At 41.7% G+C, this 22018-nt stretch overlaps 1 protein-coding gene across 1 annotated transcript in view; it reads left to right on the forward strand.

The window, feature by feature from the left end:
* Positions 1-22018, forward strand: part of LOC124550647 (thyroid adenoma-associated protein homolog) — a 239662-nt gene that overhangs the window by 35867 nt on the left and 181777 nt on the right. Inside the window, exon 7 of the mRNA XM_047125370.1 lies at positions 15784-15959. Within this exon, the coding sequence (XP_046981326.1) occupies positions 15784-15959 (176 nt within the window). The remainder of the gene's footprint in view (positions 1-15783; positions 15960-22018) is intronic.

The raw sequence follows: 22018 nt of genomic DNA on the forward strand, positions 1-22018 counted from the left end.
CAATCACCAGGAATGGACACTGAGACAGTGGCGTAACTTGATATCATCGGAAGAATCACAATTTCAACTGCACTGTGCTGATAGCAGGCACTGTGTGTGGTGCAGACCACACGATTTGATGGATCCTGCTATAACCACTCTTTTAATTAAGAACAATATTACCAGGCTTATTTCCATTTAGGGGAGAGGTGATCAGTAATATAGGTAATAGCTAATAGCCTCGAAAAGGTTTTAATTAAAATTTTCAATATGTAATCTCTCATCAGAATAAGGCCCTTGTGCTTCAGAGAAATCAAAGAGGGTTTAACACCGCTACTTTTGTTTCTAAATTCTACTATATAAACCACGCGCGGGTATTGGTCGCTCTCTTGTCTTGTTTTCTGCACTCTGAATAAGTGTACGTAGCTGCAGCGTGCAATATAGCGGGCATTTCCGTGTGATAAGGGATCTGGGTGCTTTTGTTAGATTGGAAGAAAATTGACTATTGTTAATTTATACAGGACAGGCTTATGCTGTAGGTCATGGACTGAGAACATCTGAGGAATTGTATGCGCAAGAAAAAGTAGTGTTCAGTATTAAATTCTAGTACATGCCAAATAACTGATAATTGGATCTGTGGGCTATGCGAAGGGATGGTAAATTGAATATAAGAACGGGACTGGACACTTAGCTTTGTGAAAATAAAAGCTTACGCAATTTGAATGACTGTATCAAAGTATAGTAATGGACCATACTCTTCTTCTTTTTCTTCTTCTTCGTCTTTTGTGGCGCTACAGTCCAGGATGAACCTTGGCCTTCCCAACGGGCTTTCGCCATCCATAACAGTCACATGCTACCCTCCTCCAGTTTCTGCATCCAAGCTTCCGTAGGTTTTCTCCCACTCCATCTACATCTACATCTACATCTACATTTATACTCCGCAAGCCACCCAACGGTGTGTGGCGGAGGGCACTTTACGTGCCACTGTCATTACCTCCCTTTCCTGTTCCAGTCGCGTATGGTTCGCGGGAAGAACGACTGTCTGAAAGCCTCCGTGCTCGCTCTAATCTCTCTAATTTTACATTCGTGATCTCCTCGGGAGGTATAAGTAGGGGGAAGCAATATATTCGATACCTCATCCAGAAACGCACCCTCTCGAAACCTGGCGAGCAAGCTACACCGCAATGCAGAGCGCCTCTCTTGCAGGGTCTGCCACTTGAGTTTATTAAACATCTCCGTAACGCTATCACGGTTACCAAATAACCCTGTGACGAAACGCGCCGCTCTTCTTTGGATCTTCTCTATCTCCTCTATCTCCTCCGTCAAACCGATCTGGTACGGATCCCACACTGATGAGCAATACTCAAGTATAGGTCGAACGAGTGTTTTGTAAGCCACCTCCTTTGTTGATGGACTACATTTTCTAAGCACTCTCCCAATGAATCTCAACCTGGTACCCGCCTTACCAACAATTAATTTTATATGATCATTCCACTTCAAATCGTTCCGCACGCATACTCCCAGATATTTTACAGAAGTAACTGCTACCAGTGTTTGTTCCACTATCATATAATCATACAATAAAGGATCCTTCTTTCTATGTATTCGCAATACATTACATTTGTCTATGTTAAGGGTCAGTTGCCACTCCCTGCACCAAGTACCTATCCGCTGCAGATCTTCCTGCATTTCGCTACAATTTTCTAATGCTGCAACTTCTCTGTATACTACAGCATCATCCGCGAAAAGCCGCATGGAACTTCCGACACTATCTACTAGGTCATTTATATATATTGTGAAAAGCAATGGTCCCATAACACTCCCCTGTGGCACGCCAGAGGTTACTTTAACGTCTGTAGACGTCTGTCCATTGATAACAACATGCTGTGTTCTGTTTGCTAAAAACTCTTCAATCCAGCCACACAGCTGGTCTGATATTCCGTAGGCTCTTACTTTGTTTATCAGGCGACAGTGCGGAACTGTATCGAACGCCTTCCGGAAGTCAAGAAAAACAGCATCTACCTGGGAGCCTGTATCTAATATTTTCTGGGTCTCATGAACAAATAAAGCGAGTTGGGTCTCACACGATCACCGTTTCCGGAATCCATGTTGATTCCTACATAGTAGATTCTGGGTTTCCAAAAACGACATGATACTCGAGCAAAAAACATGTTCTAAAATTCTATAACAGATCGACGTCAGAGATATAGGTCTATAGTTTTGCGCATCTGCTCGACGACCCTTCTTGAAGACTGGGACTATCTGTGCTCTTTTCCAATCATTTGGAACCCTCCGTTCCTCTAGAGACTTGCGGTACACGGCTGTTAGAAGGGGGGCAAGTTCTTTCGCGTACTCTGTGTAGAATCGAATTGGTATCCCGTCAGGTCCAGTGGACTTTCCTCTATTGAGTGATTCCAGTTGCTTTTCTATTCCTTGGACACTTATTTCGATGTCAGCCATTTTTTCGTTTGTGCGAGGATTTAGAGAAGGAACTGCAGTGCGGTCTTCCTCTGTGAAACAGCTTTGGAAAAAGGTGTTTAGTATTTCAGCTTTACGCGTGTCATCCTCTGTTTCAATGCCATCATCATCCCGTAGTGTCTGGATATGCTGTTTCGAGCCACTTACTGATTTAACATAAGACCAGAACTTCCTAGGATTTTCTGTCAAGTCGGTACATAGAATTTTACTTTCGAATTCACTGAACGCTTCACGCATAGCCCTCCTTACGCTAACTTTGACATCGTTTAGCTTCTGTTTGTCTGAGAGGTTTTGGCTGCGTTTAAACTTGGAGTGGAACTCTCTTTGCTTTCGCAGTAGTTTCCTAACTTTGTTGTTGTACCACGGTGGGTTTTTCCCGTCCCTCACAGTTTTACTCGGCACGTACCTGTCTAAAACGCATTTTACGATTGCCTTGAACTTTTTCCATAAACACTCAACATTGTCAGTGTCGGAACAGAAAGTTTTGTTTTGATCTGTTAGGTAGTCTGAAATCTGCCTTCTATTACTCTTGCTAAAAAGATAAACCTTCCTCCCCTTTTTTATATTCCTATTAACTTCCATATTCAGGGATGCTGCAACGGCCTTACGATCACTGATTCCCTGTTCTGTACATACAGAGTCGAAAAGTTCGGGTCTGTTTGTTATCAGTAGGTCCAAGATGTTATCTCCACGAGTCGGTTCTCTGTTTAATTGCTCGAGGTAATTTTCGGATAGTGCACTCAGTATAATGTCACTCGATGCTCTGTCCCTACCACCCGTCCTAAACATCTGAGTGTCCCAGTCTATATCTGGTAAATTGAAATCTCCACCTAAGACTATAACATGCTGAGAAAATTTATGTGAAATGTATTCCAAATTTTCTCTCAGTTGTTCTGCCACTAATGCTGCTGAGTCGGGAGGTCGGTAAAAGGAGCCAATTATTAACCTAGTTCGGTTGTTGAGTGTAACCTCCACCCATAATAATTCACAGGAACTATCCACTTCTACTTCAATACAGGATAAACTACTACTAACAGCGACGAACACTCCACCACCGGTTGCATGCAATCTATCCTTTCCAAACACCGTCTGTACCTTTGTAAAAATTTCGGCAGAATTTATTTCTGGCTTAAGCCAGCTTTCTGTACCTATAACGATTTCAGCTTCGGTGCTTTCTATCAGTGCTTGAAGTTCTGGTACTTTACCAACGCAGCTTTGACAGTTGACAATTACAATACCGATTGCTGCTTGGTCCCCGCATGTCCTGACTTTGCCCCGCACCCGTTGAGGCTGTTGCCCTTTCTGTACTTGCCCAAGGCCATCTAACCTAAAAAACCGCCCAGCCCACGCCACACAACCCCAGCTACCCGTGTGGCCGCTTGTTGCGTGTAGTGGACTCCTGACCTATCCAGCGGAACCTGAAACCCCACCACCCTATGGCGCAAGTCGAGGAATCTGCAGCCCACACGGTCGCAGAACCGTCTCAGCCTCTGATTCAGACCCTCCACTCGGCTCTGTACCAAAGGTCCGCAGTCAGTCCTGTCGACGATGCTGCAGATGGTGAGCTCTGCTTTCATCCCGCTAGCGAGACTGGCAGTCTTCACCAAATCAGATAGCCGCCGGAAGCCAGAGAGGATTTCCTCCGATCCATAGCGACATACATCATTGGTGTCGACATGAGCGACCACCTGCAGATGGGTGCACCCTGTACCCTTCATGGCATCCGGAAGGACCCTTTCCACATCTGGAATGACTCCCCCCGGTATGCACACGGAGTGCACATTGGTTTTCTTCCCCTCTCTTGCTGCCATTTCCCTAAGGGGCCCCATTACGCGCCTGACGTTGGAGCTCCCAACTACCAGTAAGCCCACCCTCTGCGACTGCCCGGATCTTGCAGACTGAGGGGCAACCTCTGGAACAGGACAAGCAGCCATGTCAGGCCGAAGATCAGTATCAGCCTGAGACAGAGCCTGAAACCGGTTCGTCAGACAAACTGGAGAGGCTTTCCGTTCAGCCCTCCGGAATGTCTTTCGCCCCCTGCCACACCTTGAGACGACCTCCCACTTTACCACAGGTGAGGGATCAGCCTCAATGCGGGCAGTATCCCGGGCAACCACAGTCGTAGTCCGATCAGGGGATGCGTGGGACGAGCTGGCCGTCCCCGACAAACCCCCATCCGGACCCCCACAGTGATGCCCATTGGCAACAGCCTCAAGCTGTGTGACCGAAGCCAACACTGCCTGAAGCTGGGAGCGAAGGGATGCCAACTCAGCCTGCATCCGAACACAGCAGTTGCAGTCCATCCAGCCATCTTGCTCAAGGTCGACCTCACCCTCTTTGCCCTCCTGGATTACCTAAGAGAATCTTCTTCTTCACCTCCGAGTCCCCCATTCTAGCCACATGACCTGCCCATCTTATTCTTCCTGATCGTATGATTTTTGTTACAGGAGCGTCGGCATATATAGTGTAAATTCTGCATTGTACCTTTTCCTCCATTGTTCTGTCATACACAGGGCCAATTATTATTCTCAAAACTTTCCTATCAAATCTGTCGAGCAGCCTTGCATCGGTTTCTGTCGAGGCCATGTTTCTGAAGCATAAGTGAGAAGTGGTCTACTAAAGGTTTTATAAAAAGTGAATTTTGTTGGGCAGCTGAGAAGTCTTAACCATAATAAATTACTCAAGGCAAAATATGCCTTATTTGCTAATATCAGGCTAATCTTAATCAGTTGAGATGTCATTAAAACTAGTGACTGTGGAACAAAGATACTTGAAGCCATCAATTCTTTCAAATGTGTATTTATTCACACTGAATGTTTATGGCATATTGGATTGATATGCTTTCCCACAGGCCATGTATTTAGTTTTATCTTCATTTATCATAAGACCCATCTTACTTGCTTGACTTAAGGCTTTAAAAGCCTCTTTCAGTGCTGGTACTGTCTGTGCTATGATGTCTGTGTCATCTGCATATGCTAAAATCTGCGGTGGCTTGTAGATGATGCTGCCCCTTGTCTGTAGGCCTGGTTCCTTAATCATCTTTTTGAGTGCTACATTAAATAATAAGCATGCTAATGCATCTCCTTGACATAGCCCATTTTTTTATTTCCATGGGGTCTGAGTAATTTCCTCGAACTCTAATGCGGCTTCTTACATCGGACAACATCATTTTAACCATTCTCAGGAGCTTTCCATGTATCCCCATCTCCTGTAAGGCATGAAACAACTGGTTTCTATTGATGCTGTCGTATGCATACTAAGTCAATAGAGAAGTGATGTGTTCCAATTCTATATTCAACAGTCTTCTCCAAAATTTGGCACAGGTTGAAAGTGTGGTCTATTGTTGACCTTCCTCGTCGAAATCCACTTTGGTCTAATCCAATTTCTTTATCCACCTGTGGGAGTAGCCAATCAAAAATAATATTAGATAACACCTTGTACCCCAGGTTCAGAAGGGTGATTCCACAGTAGTTTCTATACTCCATTTGGTTGCCCTTTTTATGTATGGGACATAATATTCCTTCATTCCATTCATCTGGTATCCTTTCCTGTTCCCATATGAGAGTGATACGTTCAAACAGGGACTGCTCTAATGTTGCTCCTCCACATTTTAGCAATTCTGCAGGAGTGCTATCAGTGGCGGGAGCCTTGTTATTCTTCAGTTTCCTTAAAGCTCTTTTAATGTCCTCTAACCCTAGGCCATCCCGTGGCTGTTCATCATCCAATCCTTGCTCACCATCATTAGAAATATCCTCTGCTTGCTCTATTTCTCGATTCAGCTGTTCGTCAGAGTATCTTCACCATTTTTCCAGAGTCCATTTACTCTCACTTATTGTGTTTCCTTCTTCATCTCTAATCAAGCTGGTTATTGGAGCAAATTGTCTTCTAACATTGTTTGCTTTTATAACGAACTTCATTGTTTCATTCTTCTTCTTGGGCAATTGTATACATTCTATTTCAGTCTTACAAGGGGAGGCCGCCAAGTGTGAAATTCAGATTCGATTCATACTGCGCATAATAAAAGCTCATGGCCAGAGGTGTAATGTGGCAAAGCACCAAGATGCACTTCTCAGCCGTTGTCGAGAAAATCGACAGTTAAAAGAAACCGTTGCCATGAAATACTCTCTGCGATTAATAATTTTCTGCAGCATTGTGGCGCAGCGGTAAGCGCTCGGGTTCATAATCCGAAGGTTGCCGGATCGAATCTCGCGCCATGCAATTTTTTTTTTTTTTTTTTTTTTTTTTTTTTTTTTTTTTTTAATGAATTGCTTATGCATGTTGGTGAAGGCGGATCGCTCTCCAATTGTACCGCCTCCATTTTTACGTTTTATTAACAGGGTGTACCAAAGCTCTACCGTCCGCACTGATTTTCGACGATGTTATAAGTTGCGCTAGGGACCGCATCTACCTTCTTTCGAAGTTAGCAGGCAACTACGCTGTTATGCGGCGGCTCGTTTCGGCCCATTCAACATCTGTCCTTCAAGTGTAACGAGCGAGTAACAGAGTTTATATTTCATACCTGCCGCAGCAAATTTGTGTTCGTGGGGTCTCTATTCTAATTCGAACGTTTGACTTACGCTATACGTATTCGTTTCGGAATACCGTTTCTACGTCTTTTGTTAACTATATGTGGTTAACATTATGAAGACAATTAATAACATGTGTGAAATACAACTTTGTCTGCGGAAAACATAATGATGTTCGAAGTCGCCAGTTTTTCCACGACAAACGACTTTCAACAACTTATTATATGCATAATTGTAGCAACTGATTGCCGGGAATAATATATATATATATATATATATATATATATATATATATATATATATATATAAAAAACAAAGATGAGGTGACTTACCGAACAAAAGCGCTGGCAGGTCGATAGACACACAAACAAACACAAACACACACACAAAATTCAAGCTTTCGCAACAAACTGTTGCCTCATCAGGAAAGAGGGAAGGAGAGGGGAAGACGAAAGGAAGTGGGTTTTAAGGGAGAGGGTAAGGAGTCATTCCAATCCCGGGAGCGGAAAGACTTACCTTAGGGGGAAAAAAGGACAGGTATACACTCGCACACACGCACATATCCATCCACACATACAGACACAAGCAGACATGCTTGTGTCTGTATGTGTGGATGGATATGTGCGTGTGTGCGAGTGTATACCTGTCCTTTTTTCCCCCTAAGGTAAGTCTTTCCGCTCCCGGGATTGGAATGACTCCTTACCCTCTCCCTTAAAACCCACTTCCTTTCGTCTTCCCCTCTCCTTCCCTCTTTCCTGATGAGGCAACAGTTTGTTGCGAAAGCTTGAATTTTGTGTGTGTGTTTGTGTTTGTTTGTGTGTCTATCGACCTGCCAGCGCTTTTGTTCGGTAAGTCACCTCATCTTTGTTTTTATATATAATTTTTCCCACGTGGAATGTTTCCTTCCATTATATATATATATATATATATATATATATATATATATATATATATTTGAATTACAAAAAACAAATACTAAAAAAAGGGTTGCATGGCGCAAGATTCGATCCGGCGACCTTGGGATTACGAAACTGAGCGCTTACCGCTGCGCCACGACGCTGTAGAAAATTATTAATCGTAGAGAGTATTTCACTGCAATGGTTTCTTTTAACTGTCGATTTTGTCGACAACGGCTGAGAAGTGCATCTTGGTGCTTCGCCACATTACACCTCTGACCATGAGCTTTTATTGTGCGCAGTATGAATCGAATCTGAATTTCACAATTGGCGGCCTCCCCTTGTTAGTCCATTCCTTTTTCATTTGGCGATGTGTCATCTTTTTGATCCTCCTTTCCTCTCGATAATCCTCCAGCAAGCTTCTTGTGCAGTTGGCCTGTAATGTCTTTTGGTATGCTGTGTTCTTTTCTTCAGTCACTCTCTTACACTCTTCATCCATAGTGTTGCCTTAGCTGAAATGTCTATAGCTCTTTTTATAGTCACCCATTTTTTTTCTATGTCATTATTGTCTCGGATTGTTCCTTGTTCGTGTTCCAGGGTCTGAGAAACTTTCTGACAGCATGATTCACAAGTTTCTGTTAATTGCAGTGCTGCAATATTGTACCATTCTTTCCTAGTATGTCTTTCTTTCTAAGCATTTGATATCCTTGCTCTTATTTTGCCCATTGCAAGAAAATGATCTGAATCCACATTAGGCTCATGAAAGGTTCGAACAGCCAACAAGTTAAATTATGCCTCTGATCTATCAGTACATGGTTAATGGTTCCACCATCAGGTGACTTCCATGTGCCCTTGTGTATCTCCTTATGGGGAAACCTGGTAGATCCCACTATCGTATTCTGCAAGGTTGTGAAGAGGATCAATCTTATTCCATTATCATATTGTAGTCCTTGCTATAATATCTTTGAGTGACAAACTATAAAAATGGCGGACATTTTAGTTGCCGTAATTGCTGAGAGTAGTTGTAGGATCAACCCTCCTTTTCCCTCTATACAAAGTGCAATCATTCATGGTCATTTAATTATTATTGAATGTTGTTAATAAAAAACTAAAGTGATTTCCATAACATCCTTTATATTGGTGAAAAATAACTAACATCCAAAGCTGTTACTAACTATATTGTCTTTGGTAACACAGCAGCAAATGAAGGGTGATTAACTGAGCCAAAAAGTTAATCTTAATTATTATGAAAACCCGAAATTTAATCGCCTTTACAGTGAAGATGTTTGTGGCTGCTCCATCTGATGTATGGGTCTAACTAAAGCCGAGAATATACAGTGGATAACAACTTTATATCTTCCATCAAAGAAGTTGACAAGAGCAGGTTGACGGAGGGCAGCTGCACTGCCTGCCAAGAAGGTGTGTCTGGTATGGTCTGTTATGCATTTTCCTGGTGTGGAATGGCTCCCCTAGTTATTCTGGAAGGGACTCTGAATAGTCAGCAGCATGTTGCACTGCTTGGGGACCATATTCATCTATTTTTGGCCTTTCAACACCCTGACAGTTTTGCAGTGTTTCTAGATGATAACACACCGCCATTGCTGCCATGTACTTGCCGTTTGTCTAAAGGGATCGGCAACCCCTCAGACACCAAAGCATCACAGGTTTGCATATGTTCAAGGCGTTGCCTCCCCAGACTGCATCGATCACAACAAGGGCGAAAGATGGCAGGGCAAGTGCCACCAGAGGTCCTCGGTGCCAAGGACCTATGTCACATGTGCAGAACTGGATCAACATGAATTCCTCCACTCCCTGCCTATATAGCTCGGAGCAAGCCAACTTGTTGGCAGTTCACTCCACCGGAGCTCTGGGCCAGTTCGTGCACTGGCTCTTAGCAGCCCATCAGCAGCAGGACCCATGTCTTTCCGGCAATACCCCGAGACCTACCTGTCGTCAACAATGGTGAATGCCCAACCTCTGTCATAGGGGCTATCTGTAGGATAGTCTTCACATCCCGCTACATTTATTCCTACGTGTTTAAGGCTTATGCGTGTTAGTGTCTCAGAAGTTGGTGGTCATAATAAACCCTTGTCTTTGTTTGCTGTTTCTTATTATTTCATTTCAGTCATCTCCCTGTGGGACGTACAGTAGCATTGCTCTCACATCACCCAGGAATAGTTCCAGGAAAATGCAGGGTAAGCCCCAAGACTGAGATGGCCAATTTGGAGCCCAGATTTGTTCCCATTGAACATGTCTGGGATTTCATGGAATGCAAGCTCTGTACCATGGATCCTGTACCCACAAACAGACCAGAATTGGCTGCTGATCTGCAAACAATTTGGTGTGAGCTGTTCTCAGAGGGTACCAGAGACGTGTAGATCCACTTCCACGGCATCTCACTGGAATCCGCAGGGCCAGAGGAGGCCCCTTCGTGATATTAGCTGTCTATCCCATGACATTTGCTTAGTCACTGTACTATAGTTCCATTTGAAAAAGAAAAAATTGGTATCAATATCTCTGTAAATAATATTCCTGTAAAAAGAGACTAATGTTGTTTAGTGAGCACTTTCTAACAACTCATTTAAGTGAAAATGGATTCAGTATTTCAGACGGTTCACGAAATATTTCAGGTGACCAGCTTAGCATAATCTCACCGCACACAGTATGTCCTTCAAAAAATGAATACTTACATAATCTGAATATATGTACTGGAGCTGAAAGACAAGCTAGTGATAAGGCTGTCAAATTTCCAGCAAGTCAAAAAGTTGTGCTCAGAATGTGCGAACCTCTGTTTGGAAAGCAGGGAAGTATTTATGTCAATAAGTGTTACAGCTCCCCCATCTGCTTCAGAGAATTATAAGACAGGAGCACTCATGTGATTTTTGCTGTAAGAGTGACAAGGAAAGATGCCACCTCAATTCAGCTGAACTGGCTTGTGGAAGGGGGGACTAACATTTGCGTCAGCCAGTAATAGCCGTGCTGTAAGACAGGTTGCTACACCTTTCGGCAAAGCTTCGTGAGAGGCCAGAGTAACAGGAGATGCTTAAAACTGGAAAAAGAAAGCTAAGACCTTTTTGTTTGATTCATTACAGCCAAGGAATTCATAGAGTTGATACACATATTCTACTGAAACATGTCAAGGGGTATAAGAAGACATTATTTCCACAATGTTATTATAAAAGATTGAAGCTGTTTCACAGATCTGCGTAACTATATTATTTGACATGTTTTCAGGGGGATTCGCACACACACATAAAAATACTCAAAAAGCGTTTTCTGACATACTACAAGTGCTCCATATGTAGCCCCCCCCCCCCCCCCCTATTGATTTCGCAGGTATCAAGTTGATGATCAAGTTCTTTCCATGTTCAGCATAGCGTGTCTCTGTCAGCCTGTTCAAAAGCGCTGTGATACAACCTCGTAGTTCCGATAGGATTTTCTGTAGAGGTGGCGTAAACATTGAATCTTTCACATAAGCCCACAAAAAAAGAGTCACATGTGAATAGGTCATGAGAGTGCGGACGAATTGCTGATCGTCAACCCCACCATGATCAATCCATCAGTTTTGTCGGTTTCCTTTTTAAGAATTTATAAACATCGTGATGGGAGTGGGGTGGAGCACCATCGTGTTGGTAGATGAAGTCCACACTGTCAATCTCCAGTTATGGCATGAGTCAGTTTTCGAGCATTTCCAGATACATGTGACCTGTAACAACCTTTTTGCAGAAGAAAAAGGGACCATAAACTTCAAACTGTGAGACTTCACAGAAAACATTAACTTTTGGTGAATCTTGAATGTGCTGCACCATAGCAAGGGGGTTCTCTGTCCCCCAGATTCGCACATTGTGAAACCTATCCTCTTCCGTAAGTTGTTAGGCATCCGACTTCGTCATCAGGGGTCAGGACTTGTAGCAACTGCAAGCAGTAAGAAGGCTTCAGCTGCCATCATTTCCTTAAGATCTTCCAAGAGCAGGTTGTGGTATGTTCAGCTCTCTGCCTACTCTTTCCATCTGTGTGCTAGGTGCGAAACTCGCCTGCACGTGGTCAACCATTCCTTCTCTCACTTCCGGACGACTTGTTGATTTTCGTTTGCAGAGGCATCCTGATGCTTTAAATTGTGCATACTCCGCCAATTGAATTGTCAGTTGGTGTATCCTTGTTGGACTTTGTTCTGAAGTCTCATTGCACTGTTGCAGCAGACTGATGTGAATGCATTTTGAGCACAACATACACTATCTTGGTGTTTGTCACTGTCTTGTGCAACTGCTCACTGCTGCGTTCTTTTGGCAGAAATCTGAAGTGGAGCTGCAACATTACAAAACTTTTGTGTCTTTCTATTTGAGTCTTGAGTTTTGTGAATTTATGAAATCACTTCAAGCACTTATAATAACCGTATATTTCCATGACATAGCAGCATTGAATGTGAGTATGTTTCAGCATATGTTGAACGTAGCATTTGAGAGGATGAAGTTGACTATGTTCCGGCTCAGTGTAGCAGAGAGGCGATTGAAGAATTTGGCCTTCCCTGACTACATCTGTTAAGGATGGTCAGGCAAGGCTGAAAATCCACAAAGGGTTCAAGCCAGGACCTAGGGACATTTTTCAGTAAAAATAATGCTGACTATGTAGACAACTGCTCCTTTTAGAAGATATGAAGTCCATTATGATTGTGGGCAAACAGTAAAATCATGATTTGAATGTACCAAATGTAAAATTTCCCTTGATGTGGACAAATGCTTCATGGTGTATCATACACAAGTGAACTGTTTGTGAATATTTTTGGTTCTATAAGTGCTTAAAAGGAGTACATTTGTTCATATTTTGTAAATAATTATGTGCGTATGAAAAACAAAAATATGCGGTAAAAATAATAATCAGGTGGGAAATTTTTGTGAATATTTGTGGTTCTATAAGTGCTTAAAACAAGAATGTTTGTTCATATTTTGTGAATAATTATGTACATATGAAAAACAAAAATATGTGGTAAAATAATCATTATCATATCAAAAATTTTATTTTAAAAATTGTAGATGACTGGGTACATTACCAAGATTTGTGAATAAACTTTGTTTTGGAATTGAAACAGTTATTTTTTGCGCCAGACTGGCAGAGCTGTGCTAGGAAAATTCAGTAATGCATTTCTCTTTCTTGTTCAGAAAAGAAATTACAGAATAGACACAGAATATGGGTATTTTTACTGGCATTTTTGCTGTTTGAATGCTGTGCCAGCTGGAGATTTGCACCAATCCCCCAATCTCCACAGAAACTAGGGTTGCAGAGGTGGCTGACACAATATTTCATGGTTATGCCACACTTATGAGAAACATTTGTTGTCAAGGTGAGGTACCTGAGTGGGCTATAAAGTGGACTGAACGACCTCCAGCAAAATAACATTCTCTTCAGTAAAAAACCTTGTCAATCTGCATTAAGTCCAGTTCTGAAGCATAATTTTGTCTCTCCACCTGGTCGAGTAAGTTGTTGTGGAGAGTGGGGTTAACTTTCCATTCAAACAGGTGCGATGATGGTATAACATTCTGTGCTTTAGTCATACCTATCCACTCAGGGATTAGGCTTTGGACCGGTTCTGACTTGCTGACTGTTGCCTGCAAGGCATTATGAGGAGTGATGTATGATAATTGGACACATGATCGCCATATTGCCAATCCTTCCAGAAATTATTGCCTATAGATGAGTGCGGATGATGATGATGATGATGATGATGATGATGCTCCATTTTTATACAAGCAGTTCCTCATTTGGCCTCATGAGGCTGGGTGGACCCCATACCAGGCCTCCTTACCTCATAAAAAACTGTTTGGAGGTACTGGAATTGAACTCGGGTCCTTCTGCAACAGAGGCAGCAACATTGGCCATTTGGCTGTGGCAGCAATCTACCCACATAGGAGTTATATCACTGAGTTTGTCTCGTACAGATCTACTATTGTCATGAGAAACATACACAAATAGTTCTGTTTGGGGGGAAAAAGCATTCATCTTTGTTTTGTGAGCTGCTAGTCACTATATGTCTAAGTGAAAAGAGATTACAAGTATCTTTAATGAGATGATAATTATATGAGTTGAAAAAATTGGGTGCTTCAGTTGGTATAATACTGCTTTCCAAAACTTTTAAAGGAGCATGTGGCCATCTTTTCAGATGATGGAAGATTTTATATAAAGAAAAGAAGCACTATCTTGATTTAACTCTAACCATAATGATCTTTGGTATTGGACAAGTGTAAACGTGACCTAGTGGCCCAGCCTAACTGCGCAGAATTACCTACCCCGACCGAGACCAGACAGGGTGCAGTAGAACATATGAAGCAGTTTTGAGGAGTTATAAGAAAGAAAATGGGGTTTTGGATAAAAGTCCTCAAAATGGCAGCCTTTAGCAGCAGTACACTTTTGGAGATGATGTCTGAGGTTTTGAACAGTTTGTTTACGTATATTGCGAGGTATGGCGTTCACTTCTTCAATAATCTGCTCCCTTAGCTCTGGTAGGATGTGAGGACAATTTTTAAACATCTGTTCCTTCAGGTATCACTAAAGAAAGAAATCACAAATGATCAAGTCTGGTGACCATGCAGGCCACCTCATATCACCTCTCAAAGAGAAAATACGTCCTAAAAATATGTCTGTCAAAACATTAAATGAATTTTGGGCTGTTTGAGCTGTAGTCCCAGCCTACTGGAACCACAAGTCCCTTAATCTCTCTTCTTCAACAGTCTCTTCCATTCTGTGCTGCAGAAAATTTTGCAATATTGAAACATAACATCTGGAATTCACAGTGCAGTACAGCACATTGCACTGTTAGTTTAGGGGAGTGTAGCAGTCTTTTGTGAATAATTCAGGAACTATTTTCAGCCAACCAACATTTAAAAATAAATTAAAAGAATTTCTAGATGACAACTCCTTCTACTCATTGGCTGAATTTTTAGATATAAATTAAGGGAGGGGAAAAAATAATCAACTTAAACATTAGTGTCATGCAATATTTTGTGTAATGTAATATCTTGTACAGACATCTTTTATTAACCTGACACGTTCCACATCATTATGAAGTGTCGTATTCATGATCTATGGAACAAGTATTAATCTAATCTAATCTAATCCCAGTAGTGAAAAATTTTGTTTATTCACAGTCCCATTGAGGTGAAAATATGCCTTGTGGCTACTGAGGGAAGCTAGCTCCAGAGGGATCTGCAAGCATTTGCTCACACAGATTTTGGCAGTCACTGTAGTCTGCTGGGCTCAATTTTTTAATTGTCATTATTTTGAAGGAATGGAAATTTGAATCAAAATGCAGAATCCACGTCAAACTGCGGTCTAAAATCCCAGTGCAACAGCACATCTTGGAGCAGAAAGCCTTGGTGATTGCCTAACTACTGCTCCTACCGGCTGCACAATTTCTGATATTCTGATGTATCTGCTTTAGCCACGCATATATCTTCTTAGTGTACCAACAGTTTACTCCAATTGCTGAACCCGGGTCCGAATCGCGTTCACATCTGGAACGGCAGTGTCGCGCAGAATGTCAAACTGTCCCCATAAAGCTCTCCAATTTGCGATCACAGATCAGTTGCTTTCAAAATTCACACACAGTGCAGTGCCCCAATGTGCTCCAATCCGAACTGTCTGTTACCGAAATGGGGCCACCAGTGAAAAAGAGGGAGGCCACATGCAGCTGTCTCTCCCCCCCCCCCCCCCCCCCCGCACACACACACACACACACACACACACACACACACACACACACACCAACCAACCTAGCCTGACAGCTCGGTAGGTTCTGCTGCATCCCGTAGTCCAAGCAGCAGTTGTTGTATAGTGTGGATGAGTTTTATAGTATTCTGACTTGGGTTGTGGAAGACTACAGACGTACAGTGCATGCCCACGTTGTCCCACAGTACCTGGAGCAGGTGGAGAGTGGTGGCGGTGGTGGTGGTGTGGCCGGGCTGAGCATCGCGGCTGGCCTCCTCAGCAGCCTCCCGGCATCCCAGCTGCTGCAACCGGCACCCACCATCCCCGATGGTCTGCGTGTCATCGTCAGAATTTATGAAGCTATCCTGGGCACCATTAACAGGTACGTGAGAAGGAGTGAATTTTGAAACCTCTCTCTCTCTCTCTCTCTCTCTCTCTCTCTCTCTCTCTCTCTCTCTCTCCTTTTGTGAATTTATAGTGCATGAAAGAATTCTGGGAGATAATATTAAGCAAAGTTTTGTCAGTATGTCACAATACAGAAAATTACTGATTGTTGTACGCTTCCATGATGGGCAAGAGAAACGTCCATAGACAGCAAACGTATGCAACAAATTTGAGAAAATGAAATTAATTATTACTGGTAACAGATGCAAATGAAGCATCCATTTACATCGCTGTCCAATAATATTGTGAGGCCGAAGACAATCAGGCCATGGAAACAACTGCCAATGTCACTATACAGTAAAGGACCGATCAGCTTAATATTATCTTTTGTAAAGATCCACACAAGAAATGAAGTGAAATGATCAACAATTTGATCTCAGGGTGGTTCGACTTAGAGATATTCAAATAAGTAACAGAAGACCACCTAATGTGTCCAGTCGTTCTATCTTCAAACAATTCGTCAGTAATCCTTTCTTTATTGGCTGCCAACAGAGAGACACAAATATTCGAACACAGTACACAGGAATCAATGAGGTGTGCTTTTCTAAATAAGTTTGACGTACACATTTCAGTTAAATACCATATATTAACTAAATACAGGGGTACATAGAAGGAGATTAGTAAACTTTGTGGTATCCAACAGAAAAAGGTGCCACATACTGATAGGAATAAATGAAGTACATAATCAGTGCTTGTTTCTTTACCAGTGGTATCTATTGTCCATTTCCACTTGGCTCTCTCACCAAATGTCTCTAGCCAAACAGTATCATTACAACTTTAAGTACAAAATGTATTTCTGTGTGTAGAAAGAAACAGAAAACATCATTCACTGTGAGGGGGTCCAGAAAGCCCTATCTTTCCATTGTTGTTATAGTGCTTATAAATTACACGTTTTCTCAGAAAGTGTTTGAGCTAGGAAGTTGAAATTTTTGCAGGTTATTTATTGCAGTATTGGCTACATCTTAACACAGAGATTTTTAGAAATCTGAATTCATTTGTTAGAGATAAATTTTTTTCTATTATAATGAAAATTCACTACTTTTTTGTGACATTGTTTTGATTATAAATTCAACAATATACAGGTTTTTGGAAAAAGGTTGTGTTAAGTTATGTAGAAGAAACTGTGTAACACTTCCTAAAAATTTGAAGCAATTTGGTTTGGTAGATCCTGAGAAAACATTTAATTTGTATGAAAAAATAAAACTTTTGTGAATTTAATGACAAAGTTTGCATTAAATAATTTTATTGCATAGATAAAAAATCTACTCACCAAGTGGTAGCAGAACACACATAAAATATGGCTGTAATTAGGCAAGCTTTGTGAGCCAGTGGCTCCTCCTTCAGGCAGGAGGGTTGAAGGGGAAGGAAGAGGGGCGAAGGGAAAGGCCTGGAGAGGTCTAGGAAAGTGGGTAGATTTCGGGAAAGCCACCCAAAATTGCGTATCCCATCGCAGGTTTATTGGAATAGAAACACTTTACTTTGTTGTGTGTGATGCTGTTACTACTTTCAATGACAGCAATGTTGCAAGGTGCAAAGTATTTTGAAATATGGGAATGACAGTAGGTTTCGACATTGTACGAACAATGCTTGCTTTGGACGAGGAACGTCTTCAGGCTGCTGAGAGGCCTGGAAATACCCTAGGAATATAAGCCAGAGTAAACAGGAGGAGGCCAAATGGGAAGCTGGAGGAGGAGTTTGCAGAAGATAAAGATAATCCATCCCATGGACCTGGAATGCACTAAAAAAGGTAATCCAAACAGGATTTATTGCATTCCAATTCAAATTGAAAGTAGCAACAGCATCGTACACATCAAAGTGAAGCGTTCCTATTCCAATACACACAGTCTTGAGGATTCTTGATCATCTCAACACTATTTATACTTTCATTGGGGTTTTTAGTTTTTCCATAGACACAGTTTTGCAACAGTTCAGATGCTGCTAAAATTCTAAAAATATGTTTTATCACCTCCATTACTGCATTGGGCAGACTATGTTTGTGAGTGTAGACTTCACCATTTAGCAATCACTTGCTGTATAAACACCAACTGTTTTCTCCATTAGGATGCAAGTAATGATAGAGACTTTCATCAGTTGAAAAAGTATGAAAAATAGAGCCCAAATAGCCTTCCTCATTTCATCAATGCTTGCTAATAGCTCTGTATTTTGTTAGTTATACTGTCAAGTTAACCTCCCCTTCCCATCCAACCCTTTACCATCACTTAGTTTTTGTTTTTTGTACAAAGCTTTCAGTTGCTGAAGTATTCGCCCCATTCATTTCTGTATATGCCCATTACACTCAAATTTCTGCACTACACCATCACCTCAGGGCTTCAATTCTTGAATATGTTTGAAACTTTTAGAGTCAATGTCACCAAGGTAATACGCATATCACAGTTTATCACAAGCAATAGAATGTTGGCATATACTAGCAACACCAGCCACTCCCATTCCTCCACTACAGCCACTATAGTTAGTTGTGCAATTATTTTATGAACCAACATAAAAGAACATTTGTTTAAGTAGTTTGTCCAAGAAAGCATATATCCTTTCCTGAGGTAAATAATAAATTTAGAAAATAGTGTCCTTAAATCACTATATAGTACGCAGTTTACACACGTGAAGGATAAGCAGCAGTGTTACATTTTGCATTGTTTTGATAGTGTTTTATGTTGTCAGTAGCACCAATACTACATCTGAAGCCACTTATAAGTTACTGAACCTGTTTTTATGCAGACCATCGACTTTTTAAGATTTAATTAGTCAATGGAAATAGTCAAAGTGGTGATCAGCTAGCACTCTCAACCATTATAGCAACTACTGCCTCAAATAGGCTCTGTTCCACTTATTTTATAAATTCTGAGGAGTCACTACAGAAACAGTATCTTTCTCTTCTGTTAAATCCTATTTCTGACAGCATTCACAGCCTCCTTGTCTGGACATCAACAAAGATTTGTTTCATTGTCTTGGGTTCACTAACAAAATATGTGCATTAACATACTGCAAGTAAAGGTTTGATGTCTCTTTCAGTCAAATGAACATTCATTCGACGCAATTTAAGACAGTTTAAGAGCGCACAATAAAATGGAATATTTCATCAGATAATGTCAGTTCTTGAGTGCTCCTCAGCGTCCTGGGAGTGTTTCGACATTGCATTAATAGTAGAGACAGAGAAAACCTAATGAAGAGGCGTGTGTTTCATCATGGGATTGTTAAGTACGAGTTAAAGCCTTACGAAGAAGCCTGAGAAACTCCAGTGACAGAAGGTGCGACAGAGTCGTGATGCTCATGGATACGTTAACTGACAGAATTGCAAAAGTGTACTTCCAAAAAGAATGTGGCAACCTATTACTTCCCACATATGTGTCACGAAATGAGAACGACAAGAAAATCAAAGAAATCGGCGCTCATTTGGAAGCTGAAAGACAGTCGGTCTGCTGATGCAGCATTCGTTAACGGAACATGGAAGGGGTGAAAGATAGTGGCAACAGAAGTACCTTTCAGCATATACAGTAAGCTGGCCTGTGGAGTGCACACATAACTGTAGATGTGTGCGTGCATTACCAGTGTCTTATGGTGTGACTGCACCACAACCACAGGTGGGAGCACTACTGTCGGCTGCTATCCCTCTGTGAAAGAAAATGTTTTATTGTGAATGTGGAACAACAAATGGTAAGGCAAAGAATTCTGTGACTCATGCCTGATTCTGTTCTGTGTAAAACGGCACTTAGCAGGACAGTTTGAGTAGTAACCTTCTGGTTAGTATATTAAGAGTACCAGCACAAAATATCTGAGATTTGATTAGCACACCAGCAATTAATAACAGAAATGATTTGTTATAAAGCTTGCTTTTCCTGTTTTCATTAGTACAGTGAAAGAAAGGGAGGCATTTTTAATGATGTTACTACAAATCTTTTGTACTGACAGTAACCACAGCTGTTGCCATCAGCATACAGTGGGGACTCTGCTATAGAGAAGACGGTAAATTTGAGTGATTCATTCATCGCGTTCTGTAGATCCAATGAATAAAGCAGAACTTTCAAGCGTGTCGAACAAGTTGAGGAACATCTAGAAACTGTACCTGTACGTCCATTAACAATGAACTATCACTGTACTATTTGTGATAAACCAACTAAATGTAACCTAGTAAATTTCCAGCAAAGTTACTACTTTGAAAAAGCTTCTGCTTACTAATAAAGCTACTGTTTATCTTCTGTATAGGTTAACATTCGTGCACACATACTGGTAATAGAATAAATTTAAAAAAATTAGAAAAAAAAGGCTGAGGAACACGAACAATTGTGACAGAGCAGTAAGTTTCATATGAAAACTGTGTTATCTTACAGTAACACCAGTGTGTAAAAACTGTGTTGTTACTCACACAAGTGAACAAATAAATTCACGTAAAACAACTTTTTACTCATATTAGCAATAAGAAAATCTTTGTTTTTGTAATAGACGTACTTAAAACAGAAAATTATCACATAGTGTAAAGATTGTGAAATACGAACAACCTTTTCTGGATTATCCACCCACTAGATGTGTGATGAGTTCAAGCTTCTGTGGTAGGGGTCACAGGATGGGGAGGGTGGGGGATGGGGTTACCAGTAACTGCAGCGTGCATCGTCATCCTCACATCCAGTGCCAGTTGCCAGTTGCAATGGGCACTCAGCTGCCACACTACTTGTCATGACAGAGGTTGTCATGAGTAACAGCTATGATGCTTTTGCAAATCATTGTCATTTATTACTGCACTTGGGGGAAAGAACCTTTTTGTGGTCCTATGTGAAAAATCATTGGTAACAGTTACGAAAGGAAATGAGTGTGTTGGGAAAGTGGTCCACCGTGCCTCTCACCCCCCCCCCCCCCCCCCAAACCCCCCCCCCCCCCCCACCCCTCTGCCTCTTTGCCCTGCACCAGCACTGTGTGTGCCAGTGCACCAGCACTGGCATTTCAAGGCTGTGTTTGAATTAGGGGCTCAGTTCTGTCTGGAAATCTGTCAGAAACCTGAAATATGTAAGGAAGTTTTCAGTCAGTTTAGGGAAGTTTTCTACCAGCTATCTGTAACAGCTGGGTACTCCGTAAAGTTTAACTTTGTCGGGTTCAGAGGTCGCTGAATGACGAGCAGGAAGTTCAACAAGTTGCAATTTGACACACAACACTTCACAGGCTGTGAGGTATCACAGATGACTTTTCTATTTTATATGTCATGTTCCAGGGGATCAAATTGAAGAGCATGTCTTCCTGGTCATGGGACAAGTCAGTATATGAAACTAAGAGTAATAACACATTTACCTCTACATCTGCATAGATACTCTGTAGTATGGTAAGTGGTGGACGGTCTACCGTATCTTCCTTCGCCGTCGGTGTTGTCGTGGTTACCGTGAGACACCGTTATACCAAGAGGAAAGGCGCGTCGATCTTAGAGCATGAGATATGATGACCTTAAGCCATTGACAACACACAACGGTCAAGGTAGCACCTGATTCCAGAATAGCTGCAGTAGTTAAGATCTACGAACTATCCCCTGTTGACCAGGTCCCCAAAACTTAACTCGTAACGAGATCCCTTCAAAGCAAATTGTCATAACGATCGTCTATAAAGGCTTCGTACAACGAGAATAAATGTTACGGTTTATGGAATAATAACAGATACGACCAAACTGTCTTGTCTCTTCTGCTTTATTTAACATAACTTCGTTCACAGTTTCATTTCGCATTCACCACTCATTCACCGAAACCCTTTGATGAACAGTTTTGGTTGCTTAACACCAACAGTCAATGATAATGATACAGCTTTTCTCCTTTTTATAAATTGAAGCCCGCTCTCTGTGATATAGTAAAAAATAAAAAACGGTCTCAATACCGCGTCCCTCGTGAGACGCGAATAGACTTATCCCGGAATTGACCGCCCTGTAGGTGTGTTCAGTTTAATGACCACACTTCACTGTCCGCTATTTCGCGTAACTGAATGTCCATTTGTTAGTCTGATTATACACTG

Source organism: Schistocerca americana, chromosome 9 (assembly GCF_021461395.2).
Source record: "Schistocerca americana isolate TAMUIC-IGC-003095 chromosome 9, iqSchAmer2.1, whole genome shotgun sequence".
Taxonomy (NCBI): domain Eukaryota; kingdom Metazoa; phylum Arthropoda; class Insecta; order Orthoptera; family Acrididae; genus Schistocerca; species Schistocerca americana.